This window comes from Protopterus annectens, chromosome 9.part0 (assembly GCF_019279795.1).
Source record: "Protopterus annectens isolate FY-2018-M chromosome 9.part0, PAN1.0, whole genome shotgun sequence".
NCBI lineage: Eukaryota > Metazoa > Chordata > Ceratodontiformes > Protopteridae > Protopterus > Protopterus annectens.
This window is the reverse complement of record NC_056743.1, coordinates 837,469,784-837,484,117: the sequence shown is the minus strand read 5'-3', so window position 1 is coordinate 837,484,117 and position 14,334 is coordinate 837,469,784. Positions and strand designations below refer to the sequence as shown.

General features: G+C 42.5%; 1 protein-coding gene across 2 annotated transcripts in view; it reads left to right on the top strand.

The window, feature by feature from the left end:
• SYNGAP1 (synaptic Ras GTPase activating protein 1) overlaps positions 1-14,334 on the top strand; it is a 2,730,366-nt gene that overhangs the window by 1,547,240 nt on the left and 1,168,792 nt on the right. For both annotated transcript variants that reach the window (XM_044083521.1, XM_044083520.1), the window contains one exon: positions 4,690-4,788. In XM_044083521.1, the coding sequence (XP_043939456.1) occupies positions 4,690-4,788 (99 nt within the window). The remainder of the gene's footprint in view (positions 1-4,689; positions 4,789-14,334) is intronic.

Here is a 14,334-nt window from a genome sequence, read left to right as displayed (position 1 = left end):
CCACTGGGACATTACTGTCATGTTACAGGCATTAACTAGGGCTCCCTTTGAGCCTGCATCTTCAGTGGACCTAAAATTTCTGACTTAGAAAATAAACTTTTTAGTAGCAATCATTTCTGCTAGGAGGATTTCTGAACTACAAGTGTTGTCTTGTAGAACCCTGCACAGTGTGTTTCATAAGGATGGGGCATCTTTGTGGACTAGTCCTCATTTCCTACCAAAGTAGTCTCTGAAGTGAATCTTAATCAAGTAATCAATTTCCCAATGTTTTTTTTTTCCATTTTTTTTCAAACAAAGGAGAATTCACTCTACGTTTGATAAATGTTCATCGTCAACTTGGGTTTTATTTGCATTGCACAAATGATATCACAACAGCTTTTTGTCTCCTTCTTAAAAACTAAATTGGGGCAGGGAGTATCTAAACTAACATTGTCCAGGTGTTTGTCTGATCTGTTTCCCTTTCTTTATGAAAAAATGTGGTTAACTTTACTTGGCAAACCAAAGGCTCATTTATTTAGAGCTGTGGCTACATCCATGTCCTTTTTTGATAGGGTTCTCATTTTGAGATTTTTGCTGTGACTACTTGGTCTACAGTTCATACCTTTGTATCGCATTATAGGTTGGATGTATAATCCAGATCTTGTACATCCTTTGGCTCAACCATACTGAGGAATATCCTTCCATGAGACTACCTGTTTTTTCGGGTAGCTTGAGAATATGTCCTAGCTGATGAATTGGACAGAAAGGACAACACCGGATATGAAAGTTATGTACTTACAGTAACACTAGATCTGAGTTGTCTTGTTCCATCTGGTTCATCATTTCCTCCCTTTATCCTCCATCCTAAATTGTCAATTTTTGGCTCCCGGCTGATCGGTTTGATCTGACCGGGGCCTTATCTTTTGGACATCCTATTGCTATTATCCATGTCCTTTGTTCAGTTAGGTTTAGTTTGTTAAGCCTGTTTTGTTTTTCTTTTGAGTGATATTATAGGTACAAGAGGGCATTTTCATTTGAGTGATATAGCTACAAGAAGGCAAACTCGATCTCAGGTAATCAGGGGAACAGAAGAAATTATGGGCAGGGGATAAGTCAGTGCTCTGGATCCAAGCTCTTGAAAAAAGCGCTGAGGTCACATCCATGTAGATACAATAACCCAAATGTTGATGGAACAAGACAACATGGATCACCATTATGCTAAGTACATAACTATATTTTTTGTCATGGTTAGGTTTGATTTGTTTCGTTATATCATGAAGAAACTCTACACATTTATTGTAGGTAGTTGGCGGGAAGAGGTATGCTGTTGCAAGTGCTAGGCTGATGCAGTTTTTAACACCTAAGTTAATTATTAATTTAGGTTGCTGTCTTTAAGTGATGAATCTTATGTATAGGAGAGAATGTTATGGTTTTCCTTTATAAGAAATAGAGTTCCACCACCCATTGTGAATCTTGGTCTGGCACTGAAATTATATGTATACTCATGTAGTTCAACCTATGATGCAATATTGGCTAGATTTCCTGCTGTTTTGCTGGATAAAATGCTTGTAATTACACTACTTTATTTAGCATAGTACTTGGATCAAGTGTGGTTATCTTAAGTTGGGTGGAATTTGGTCCTTTGTCATGGGACATGTAAAAAGGAAAAAAGTTGTGAAGACTTGGGCTTGAGTCAAGGTAGCTGCAGTGGAGCAGAATATGTAGGAGTGAAGTAAGAATTACAATGAATATAAGAAATGTTTTGAGAGGATGAGGTTGTGGGGTCTTTTGAAAGATGTGTGATAGAAGTTAGGAGAAGGGAATGGTAGTAGAGGTGGGTTTTGAGTAGGCTGCTAAGAAATATACTGACTTACTGGTGCATGTTTGATATAGATTATTGTAAAAGTTATAGATTAGGGTGTGAAAGGTTCAGGGAGCAGGTTTAATGAAGATATGGGTTTAAGAGTATACTTTAAGAGGGCAGAGAGAGGAAAATTAAGAAAGGAATGAGTGTTCAAGCAAGTGAAGAGGGAGATGTCATTGTTAGGGACTGAAGTTCTTGTTACATTTTGAAGCAATAGAGAAAGTATAGTAAGCAATCAGTGGTTCGCTGGTTCTAAAACTGCCTTGATGATATTTTATTTCCTTCTTCTTGGACATATGTGAAAAGGGAGTTAAGTTAAAACTGAAGTGGAGGCTGGGCTTTTGAGTTGAGTAGTTGAGTTAAAGATGATGGAGAGGGAGGGATGACCACTGTTTTGACTATGAAGTATGGTAGGCTGTTAGGTTTGATAGGGTGTTTGTGTTGAAAGGGTATATTAGACTGTAGCCTGATTGTTTTTTATTGTATTGTTTTTGGGAGAGTTTAATGTTAGAAAAGAAGGTCTGATGAGCTGGAGATAAGTGGCAGGAGTGGAGCTTAGATAAATATAGTGGTTACACTGAAGGAATATTCAATTTTTATTGTACATGTTTATTGCAAAGAGTATGGGAGAGCTGAATGCGAGGAAAGATATTCTGATGAATTGGGTACATGAGAGTTTTGAGGAACTGAAGCTGGTTTGTAATTGTGTTTATGGCTGAGTGATTTAGTGGTATTGCTGATGGTATGATAATCTATAGGCTGATTCCTTTACATATAATAATAAATGTAACTTGTTGCAGTTGTGGGCAGTGATCATATTGATTTATAGCTTAACAAAAATGTATTGGTATTAATTGTATTGTTGTTTGTAATTGCTTTGTATTAGTCTGAAGTATTGTTGTATGGCATATGATGGTTGTTTGTATGTGCTGTATTTCTATGTTATTTTCAGGAGGTTTTTTAAGATGGAGGAGAAAAGTGGTTGCAGGTGGGTGGGATCCTAGTTCTATGGGGATTTGGGAGTGGGAGAGGAATGAAGCAGTCCACACCTCTCATGTTATTGGGAGTCAATCTGTTTGCTGATATGCAGTACTGAGACTTCCCAGTAAATGTAGATGTGTAGTAAGTAAAAAAGCTTACTGCAGTGAAGGAGATGTACTTAGGGAATGCATGTTTTGCCTTAGAAACCGGAGATAATACTCTCTAGTTCTGAGAAGAGATGTATCTCCAAGTTATACTTGTTTATGCACACCCTAGTGATGGCACTGTAGCTCAAGTAACAACTCTCCCACCCCACCCAACCCCAACCTCCAATAGCAAAGAAGCACCAAGCATTGGGATGAACAGCTCAGGTGAAAGTAAACTCAGTAACTTGATAAGGAAGCGAATACAGCATTGTAATTAACATGAAATGTATAACAAAAATGCTGTTCACTTGAGATTTGTCTGTTTTAAACTTAACAAATAACGCAATTACATGTTACAGTTCATATGCCATGTGAGGCATACCTATAACTATTACAAATCACTTGAGCACATCCTGATATGTGATTAGGGGGCACAGCAGCTGCTTTGTGCCTCTGCTGGTACAGGGGAAGAGAACTGATTTGAACCCCCCCCCCCCCACACACACACACACACACACACACAAAACGTTGTTTAACTGTTCATTGCAATAAAGCAGATTAGGGCAGTTACAGAGAAGACCATCAATGAAACAGTATGACAGTTAATGTCATTAATTGGAAAACATTTATTCATAGCATCAGGTGTTTCAGAGCTCCATAACTGCTCTGTCAATGGATAATTACTGTTGTGATTTTAGAACGTTTACTATCAAAGCATCGAATATCTGAACGTAAACCTTTCACAAATCCAGTTTACATTTCCAGTGTTCGCAGTCTCAGGTAGGTTCAGCTACTGAAACCGAGACAAGCAAAGTCAAATTCGACTTCTGAACTTCATTGCCCCGGTAGCAGCAGTACGAACGGACTGGATCCAGACTGCACTGCCCTCACAGTAACATTTTCACAGGGGGGCAAGCCCCCCTGCACCCCATACCCACTGACACTTGTATATTACAACTCCGAGATCGCACTACAGTGCAGAAAAAAGGGAATCCCCCTCACGACTGCAATAAGTTGACTGCTGCTATAGTCGGTGATCTTGTCTTGACATTGCAATGTTCTGCACAGTGTTTCTCTACATTCTGAGTCCCGCACATGCCAGTGTCACACAAGGCATGCTAGACATTTCAATAAAAACCTTTTAGAATGTTACATCTGTTTAGTATTTTTATCTGTTTGCACAGAAATATATCAGTACTATATTTTACTTGAGGTAAGCACACTTTCCTGTTGGGAATGCTGGCTAAAAGAGCTGAAGAGTGCAAATAACAATATGGAGTATATGTGGTGGTCTCATGATGCGTGCATCAGCACCTTTGAAGATGTGAGATCCATATTAATCCTCCTGAGAAATAGATCCACTACTGGGTAAATCCATTTAAATTCGAGAATATAAAAGGTAGGTAAGCCTAGATGTTATAACTTACTGTTGTAATGACCTTTCCTCAAAAATTTATTGTTATTGTACCTTGCAGAACTGTTTTTTTGTTTAGATTTTGGTCATTGTGTTTAGATGGCTACAGCATCTGTGTTAACACAGTAACACTGCCTTATTATGCCTTTATGTTGCAGTACAACTGCAAACACTTCATGGTTGAAGTATTTTAGGATCAGATTTCAAGTCAATTAACACAACTCTTGTGTTGGGTGAATGGTTTTAAAGTACGGCTAGAACCTTCCGCTCTTATTTTTCTCATTCTTTGTTCTCTTCATTACTAGGTAACAACAGCATCTGGTACCAAATGCTTTGCTTGCCGATCTGCAGCAGAAAGGGACAAATGGATCGAAAACCTTCAACGAGCTGTCAAGCCCAACAAGGTAGGAAGCTACTAAATCTATAAGTGAGTCTTTGACATTCCTAACTTATGCATGTTTATTTATAGTGTGTGTTTTATCAAATGCGATACCAAGAAGTATCAGTAAAAAATGCCAGTAAGCGTAATTCTTTGCAAAAGATGGCATGACTGGAGATTTTTTTCAAAGTACTAGAGTTTGAGACTTGTACTGGAAAAAATTGAAGGACAGTGTTTTTTAAAACAGAATATCGTGAATCATCTCATTTGAAGAATATCAGCTTTACTTTTAAAAGCTATGGAGATTCACTGAAATATTAAAATCAAGTTCAAAAATAAAATCTCACAAGAATGTCAAAATTCATGTGTCAGAGATTGTGACGGGTGTTTTTAATCAAGCAGGATTCAAATGCAAAGCAGATGTTCAAAATCTTTGTTGTTCAAAGTCTATGCTGAGCATACATAAGCAGTTGTGATTTCTTGTGACAGCAACTTAGATCAAGTAACTTGGAAGAAGATAGTTAACTGCAAACGAAACATGATCATCATTTGTTTAAAAAAATACCCAATGATTGTATGATCTTCAAATAATTATTTTTTTTATTTCCTTACAGGTGGGTCTAATTGCTGTTTATTTTAATTTTATGTACTGGATGCAGTACTACTACATTTGTGAAACACTTGGCCAGATTCAAAAACACCTACACTAAGTGTACATAATCTGTATTCAAGAACATTCCTATCATATTTGTGCACTTTCTAGTCACTCAGAATGATTACACCAAGTCCACAAGTAGTCTTCACTTTGTGATAACCCTTCTCAATTCTCCTCAGTATTTAAAGTTGTAAGAAAATTGTAGGAAACTAAAATTAGAAAGAATAATGTGAGTTATGTTTGTGTTATTTGTTCACTCTGAATGGTGTACACACAGTGTACACTTAGTGTAGGTGTTAATGAATCCCAGGGACTCTTTAAGCTGTTATTGTTTCATGAGACAGCAAATAGTACAGTGTCAGTAGATCTTAATTTAAATATTTATTCGAGTTATGTATAACTTATTAAGTAATAGCACAGCACTGTGTCATGGAAGGCTCATGGTTAGCTTATGCCTAAATGTGCAAAATCTTCCAGTTTAGAACCAACCACTTTTCTGGTGTACAGCAGACTGAAAGTAGCAGAACCGAAGCTGTTAAGAATGAAATGATTTCATACTAGTGAAATGAACAGTACAAAAATCATGGAAATGTTGAATAGTCTTCTACAACCTGCAATGCCACATGGAACAAAAATATCTGTACAAGTTTCTTTCACAGAAACACTCAGATTTGAGTCAACATGACTGCTTTGGCTTTTAAAAAATAACTTGCTTGGGTCAGTATGATTTTTCTATGAATTATTAAAACAAGTGAGAGCAGTGCACTATTTAATAATTAACTGTAGACATGCTAAAGAACAACGCAAATTAAGATATAATGACAATTACCCTGAGAACTAGTTGTATTTGTGTTGCATTCACTGGTATATCTACATCTCAGTGTGGAACCAAAGCCCTGAGAGCTGTATGACAGAGGTCTTCAACCTATACCAAGCTTTGATGATCTTCATGGATCCATAGAGTTTACAAGGCAGAATCAGCCTGAGGACCATAATCATCTTGGCAATTTCCACCCTCACAGGACACCTTTTGCCTCCAGGAAGGCAAATGAAATCAGGCCAGGGATGAATGTATGGCTGTTTACTCAGTCTTCAATTTTTGCCTTAAAGGAAGCAAGGATATCACTATTTTATATGTAACATATAACTATTCCAGAGATGGGGGAAGTGGTGTGTATTAAATCTGTCCCCTCCACCAAATCTTCTATATTTGTTGATAGAGAGTTAAGTATTTTAGTGTGTTTGTGGAGCCATTTGCTTTATGCAAGTACAAGGATTGGGCCCTTAGTAGCCTGGGATGCTAGATATAAGTCACTGAGCAGGAGTCTCTACAAAGCAGAGTATAGGATAAGTGCTTCTGGCCTGTCTTTGTAACTGAGGGTCTTTATTCCAGTGATCTTAATAGTCTCTATAGTAGCACTGATCAGAGCAAAAGTATCAAGGGATACCAACTTATTTTGACCTGGATAAGATAGCTTTAGTTATTATTTAGGCTAGACAGAAGGATTTTTTTGACTACTCTTGCTACTTGGTGATCAAAATATAAGGAGATGTTTTCGGAGGTGCTAAGATCTCTGGTGACCATATCATTCTGGAGTGGTGTGTAGTCTGTGTGTAAGCTGCTGTTGAGACCTGCTTTCCAAAGTTACAAATGCTGCACTTCTTTGCATTTAATTTGTCCATTTCTAATACACCACTGATTTGTATGGTTTAACACCTGCTGGAATAACATGATGTCAAATGTTGAGCGAATGACAAAACCGAACTTGCAGTCATCAGCAAGTGCAGTTAGCCATATGTCTGAATTAGTGATTTTGAGATTTGAGGAACAGATGCTAATCAGAAGGGGTCCTAGCTCTGAGCCGTAAGGAATGCCACTAGTTAATGTTTGCTTTTCTTAGGAGGCACCCTCTACTGTAGTTTGCTAGCCATTTTACAACATGAGGGCCTACATTTAGGCCTTTAAGCTTATTTACATTTCCAACATGGGAATATTGTCAAAAGCCTTCGGCCCAGTCTGGGAATGCTGTATGAACGTCATGGTTTCTGTCTACATCTTTAGTGACTTCCTCAAAGTTTACTTAACTAAGTAGATATGATCTCCCTTTGATAAAACCATATTGTTGTGGGTGTAGTGCAATAAGATCTTTTTTAATTGGTTCTTATAAAAATCACATATAATACATTTCATAACTTTACAAAAAGATTTGTTAGGCTGATGTATCTCCAGTTTCTGGGATCCGAGATGGGACCGTTTTTATGGAACTGCAAAATGATAGCCACTTTCCATAACTCAGGATCATATCCTGGGGCCATGCTCCATTGAGCATGTGCTCATTTCTGTTAATTATTGATCTGAAGTTGTCATCATTTGCTCTTCAAACTGTGGGGACACGGATCTGGGATGGATTTGACTTGGCCACATTTCTTCAGCATTGGATCTGAGTTCCAAGCGCCTCCTGTACCCATAATGCCCCGTCTCCTTCCTCCCTTCAGATCTCGTTTGCAGCGCTTCTTGCAAGCATCGTGGTCTGCTGCGCCAGACTTTTTTGGGTAAGTGTGTTTAACTTAGTGACTTAGATTCTCTTTCTATCTAAAAATCTTGCTTTCTTTCTTTCTCCTGTCACTTCCCCTTTCGTGTTTAGGCATCGGTTTTAAAAAAAAAATCTTTCCTTGCTTTTGCTGTTCTATCTCTAGAAGTGTGTGTATGTGTGTGTGTGTGTGTGTGTGTGTGTGTATGTGTGTGTGTGTGTGTGTGTCTGTATTTTTCTGTTTAGGCCTCTCTCTTAGTAAGATGTCAGAGACACCCAGACCATGCTTCCGCAAGACGGAGTGTGGCCATAAGCTTTCCCCAGCTGATGGCCACACTCTGTGTGTTGTTTGCCTAGGAGTTGCCCATCTTGATTCCTCCTGCTCAATCTGCATGTGATTCAATCCCCACACATTGATCGACAGGAGGAATAAACTTATACTCAAGGGCCTTCTCCCTTCACCTACTATGGGGCCCAGGCTACCCCTTCTACTTCTACTCCTGCTGTTACTTCTGTCTCCACCCCGGCCTCTGGGAATCATCCTTCCACTAAGAGGACTGGGGACAGAAATAAGCACAAGCACAGGGGCATGCCAAGGACGTGGTCCCCCGACTGCTCTTCCTCAGCTGAACCACCAGCCAAGCTCCACTTGGCTCCTAGCTTTGGTTCTCCCTGACTCTGTTCTCCCTGTTTCTCCCCAGAGCTGGAGGTGCCTTGGAGCCATTCCCCAGCATCAGCATCACCTCACTGCCTCTTTAGGCCGGTGTCGGTGGCCTCTTCCTCCAGATCCAGATGCAGCCTTTCCGAAACCTAGGTGGATAGGATGATGTGGAGATTCATCTGCACACAGAGACAGATGGGAGTCTTGCCTGCTCCTCTCCCTCTAGAGCAAGTGGCATGCAGTCCACCTTCATCCCAATTACACTTTTTCCAATCTGACCCCTGCTTTCAGAATCCTTACACTGTCAGCGTCGAGGAGTTGGTGCCGATTGTACCTGGTACCTTGATACCAGCCGTTACCTTGAGCGGGTCAGCTCTGATGAGCTCGGAGCCATCTGGTTCTTGTAGCCATAGCGTCAGAGCCAGATTCGAGAGGATGGTTTTGGCTCTGAGTTTTTTAGAGCAGAGCCTTCCAGTTGGAGTCTCAGTGCCTGGAGGTTCAGCTCTAGATTGAAGCCCCAACTCAGGCGGTTCGATCTCCTTCTGCCTTTGATGTGGTGGAGAGGGTTGTCGTGATCCCATCGAGACCCTTGATGATCTCATCCTCAGAATCCATCCCTCTGTTTCTTGTCCGGATTCCACCATCCTGCCACCTCAGGGACAGCCTGCTGCCTCTCCGCCCCAAAGAGCTCCCATAGAGGAACAGCTTGTTTTTGAGTCCTCCCCAGAGACACCCCCCCAAGGATATTCCCCGAAAAAACACACATGTAATAGGAGGCACTTAGACTCCTCACCAAAATCTCTCATGGAGGACACCAAAATGGAGGAAAGAGAGAGTTCTCCCCCATCACCCCTAGAGGATGTCTCATTTGGAGACATCATGGAGATCCTGTGGCAGTGTGGGGTGTGGTCTGTCCAAAAACCCAACCCTGGTGAGACGGTTTTCCTTGAAGTGTTTGGCGCAGGACCCTCTACTTCCTGGGTGCCCCCTCCCACAGATCGTCTAGTGGATCTTGTTACATCTCGGGTGTGGAAGGAGTCCGACACAGAGGAGCTTATCACCAAATGCCCTAATAAGGTCCTCAGCACCCATACCGACAAACCACACTGGTCAAAGGGAGCCCATGTCGATGCCACAGTGGTGGCAGCGGCCACCAAGAAGGAGCTCGCACAGGAGAGCTCCACGGTCCATCCACCGGACCAAAAGTCTAGGACCTTGGACCATTTTGGGAAGTGGGCCTATGCTTCAGCAATGTTCTCTGTATGCTGAACTACATGGCACACATTATTTGGCTTCATTGAGACTTAGTAAAGGAGATTGCCGAGTCTACCCCAGGGCCCATGTCATAGGAGGATAGGAAGGTATTGAATGGCCACCCTCACCTCCATTGCCAGTACCTCTATACGGCTTGTCTCTCATGCTACTGAGGGCACCGCCAGAGCTGCCGAAGCAGGCATTGCCATCAGGCATCGTGCCTGGCTCTGATCTTGTACCTTCTCTGAGCCCTTCAAAGCATCATTTACAAATGCACCGTACAATGGTTCCACACCCAAGATGCTTGAGACTTGTCTTCCCCCAGAGGCAGAGGAGGATTCAACAGAAGCTGCCCTCACGACAGAGGGGGCCTGTGGAACCAAGAGTCTTGAGACTCATTCTTGTACAGGCCCGCACAGCAGCCTGAAGGGTTGCCCGGCTGCTCATCTCTGGAGGCAGTCGAAGGTCGACTATCGGTACACCCAACAGCCTGGGAGAATATCACAGATGATCAATGAGTGTTGCACATCATATCCAGAGGATATTCAGTTCCTTTCCTGCGAAGGCCAGTTCAGGCCAAACGCCCCCTGTACGTTCCACTTGCACAAAGGGAAGCAGCAGCACAGGAGATTTCCTAGCTGCTAGAAAAATGAGTCATCCAGCCAGTCCCCCCAGACCAGTTCAAATTAGGCATTTATTCCAGGTTCTTTTTAGTGCCAAAGAAAATGGGGGACTTGAGGCCAATTCTGGATCTCTCTACCCTGAACTTGTCAGTTGCCAAGACAAAATTCCAGATGGTTACACTCCAACCTCTCCTGCCTTTCCTGCAGGAGAATGACTGGATGTGCTCAGTAGACCGTCAAGATGCGTACTATCACATCAAAATGGACAGACGCTCTTGGAAGTTTCTCCACTTCCGGCTGAGGGTCAATCATTACCAATTCAGAGCACTATCCTTTGGTCTCACCACAGCCCCCAGGGTGTTCACCAAAGTGATGGTAGTGATGGCAGTGATAGCAGCTCACCTGCAGTTGCAAGGCTTCCAGGTCTTCCCCTATCTGGATGATTAGCTCCTTTCTGCCCCCTCCAGGCATCGAGTCTGCCAAGCCAGGGATTTCCTTATCCAAACCATCTACCAGTTGGGCATCACCATCAGTATCAAGAAATCCCTGTTAGAACCGGTTCAAGTTCTGGACTTCATTGGAGCCTGGTTGGACACCTTTCAGATCAAGGTTTTCCTGACACCGGACAGACTTCAGTCCCTCAAACTTCATGTCTTGCACATTCTTCAAGTTCCATCTCCTCCAGTGGAGTTTGTTTTAAGGGCATTGGGGTCCATGGCAGCCAAGATCACCCTCGTTCCCACAGCTTAGTTGCACATGGGGGTGCTCCAATGGGCTCTGGCAGTCCAGTGGTCATTTCTAGAACTACTACTGTCACATCCTGTTCGTCTATCATGAGCATGCACAGATTCTCTTCTCTGGTGAATTCAGTCCCCAGATTTCTTCGTTTTCACCCATTTATTCTTCCCACTCCTCTGACCACAGTGACCACGGACACCTTCCTGCTCAGGTTGGGGTGGGCATTGCTTGGGAAGGACAGTTCAAGGCATGTGGTCTTCCCTGGAGACCCAGTTGCATGTCAATGTCCTGGAGATGATGGTGGTGCTTTTGGCATTACAAGCTCTTCATGCTGATCTTCCCCTAGGGACGATTGCCATCCAGACAGACAACATGTCAGTATTCTGGTACATCAGGAAACGGGGGGGCCAGATCTTACCCTTTTTGTGGCAAAGCCATGAGATTGTGAGAGTGGGCGATCTCCACCGTTTGTTTTCTGGTGGCAATGCACATTCTGGGGTGGTCCAACATTCTAGTGGACAGGCTCAGCAGGTCTACCCTGATGCCTTATGAATGGTCTCTGAATCCTTCAGTAATGAAACAGATCTTTCTAAAGTGGGGTCAGCCTTGCTGCTATTTCTTCGCCTCTCCTTCTAGTGCAAAGTGCAGTGAGGTTTTCACTCTAATTCCCCTCTGGGGGAGTCCCCCAGAGACGCTCTGATTCATGCTTGATCCTCCTTTCTTCTGTATGCTTATCCTCCACCTCCCCTGATTCCAAAGTTCATTCAGAAAGCCCAATGGCTGGGGAGCTCCGTCATCCTCATTGCCTTCTTCTGGCTTCGTCAAGTATGGTTCCCTTCTCTGTGGTCTCACTTAGTGTGTCCTCCCTGAATGTTGGATCCAGTTCCGGATCTACTTTCACATATCTCAGGGGTTCCACATCCAGATATGGCCAGTCTGAGCTCACTGCTTGGCTGCTCTAGTTCCCATGATAGTTAGGACTCCTGGGCTATCTTCTCACGTTAAGATTTTGGTAGTGGCTCTTAGATCTTCCACGAGGAAGGTTTATTCGAGTAAGTGGAAGTGTTTCTCAGTTTGGGCATCTCAACAGGATTTGGATCCCTTCAATGCTCCGATTCCTGTTATCTTGGATTTTTTGGCAGGCATTTTTCAACAGGGTGCCAGTTTCTCTATGGTTAAAGTTCAGCTGGCAGCTATTTCTAATTTCCACATAGGGGATAATTCAGCTTCTCTGGCCTCTTCTAGGCTCTGCAAAGCTTTTCTCAAGGATACTTTTATTCTTAGGCCAACAATCAAGGATCCTACACCCCCTTGAGACCTTACTTTGGTCCTTTAAGCCTTGGTTTCTTCCCCCTTTGAACCTGCTGCTTCAGTGGATCTGCAGTTCCTATCTTGGAAGACAGCCTTCATGACTGCTACTTTAGCTAAAAGAGTGTCGGAGCTTCAGGCCTTATCGATTAAGCCTCCTTACATGATCTTCCATAAAGACAGGGTATCTTTGCGTACTAATCCTTCCTTTCTGCCAAAAGTGGCCTCAGAATCAAACATCAATTAGGTTATCAACCTCCCTGTCTTCTTTCTGAACTTTCAGAATAAGGGAGAGTACAAATTGCACCTGCTGGATGTTCATAGACAATTATGTTTTTACTTATACAGGACAAAGGCCTTTAGCAAGGCTGATCAACTTTTCATGTCCTACTCTAAGCCCTTTTTAGGGAAACCTGTATCAAAGATCACCATTGCTCGCTGGATTTCTCAGTGTATACTTTTGGCATATTCAACTAAAGGATTGACTCCGCCAGGTCATGTTAAGGCACATTCTGCTAGGTCTATGGTTACTTCAGCTGCCTTTTAGTCCAGAGTTTCCTTGGATGACATTTACTCTGTGGCTACCTGGGCATCTTCGCATACTTTTATCTCCCATTATAAATTGAACCTTCTCTCCAGAATTAGAGCATCCTTTGGCTCCAATGTGTTATGGAATATCCTTCCATGAGGGCCTCCAAGGTGTCTGGCAGCTGTTGGCTCTGTCCCACAGGTTGAAGAGCAAATGAAGACAACTTCAAATAAAGAAGTTAGGTAGTCACCATAACGTTCCATCTGAGTTGTTGTTCTTCATTTGTCTTCAACCAGCCCTCCCTCCTTCCCTGTGCCTTTTATGGGCTGTGTGGTGGTCTGGCTGGAAAAGACATGGCCCTTCCTTTGGCATAAATGATCATTCCTTATAATACTATCTAGGTTACTGTACCAAGGGATAAGACGTTGTGTCAGGTTGGGTTGCAAGGTTGAGCAGCAAACTCGATCTGAAGGGAGTAAGGAGACAGAGGGCATTATGGGTAGGGGAGGAGCTTGGAGCTTGGATCCAATGCTGGAGAAATGCGTCCGAGTCGGATCCATCCCGGATCCGTGTCCCCACAGGTTGAAAACAAATGAAGAACAACTCAGAACGTTATGGTGAGTACATGACTTCTTTTTTTTCCCCACAAGTTGCTGGTTTCTGTATTTTTATTTTTTGCAGACAATTTGTTGTATCTTTCGGCTTTTCCCGGTTTGGGGTCACCACAGCAGAACTCCAGTCCGCTAATGTTTGGCAGAAGATTTTTTACGTACCGAGTTGCCAGCCCTGACGCACAACCTTCAACGAAGGTACGCCCATTCACGCATGTCTCCACACAGAAGACGCTTTAGCTGAGAATCGAACAGGACGTCTTACTGTGAGGCGACAACGCTACCACAGCACCACCACCGCAGATTAAAATTAGCATACAAAATATGCAGTCCCCATGCGTGATGCATCTGGAAGCACACTGGCAGCTACCTAGATCTTCCCAAGACCTAACTCCCTAACATAACAATGACTAGTGCAGGCCAGGTCAGCCCATTAACAGTGTTTACAAATATCTATATTTGAACACTTTACATTTATTGATATTGTACAACATTTCTCTTTTAAACATCACATTAATTCATGTTTTAGTATCATCTGGTCCCATACATTCCATTTCCACTTGCTATTTTTGTTTGGGATGACTGAAATGTGTTCCAACTTACATTGCCAGATCTCCTTTACCATTTTGATTAAATCAGCTTTAATTAGTTGATCAGTCTT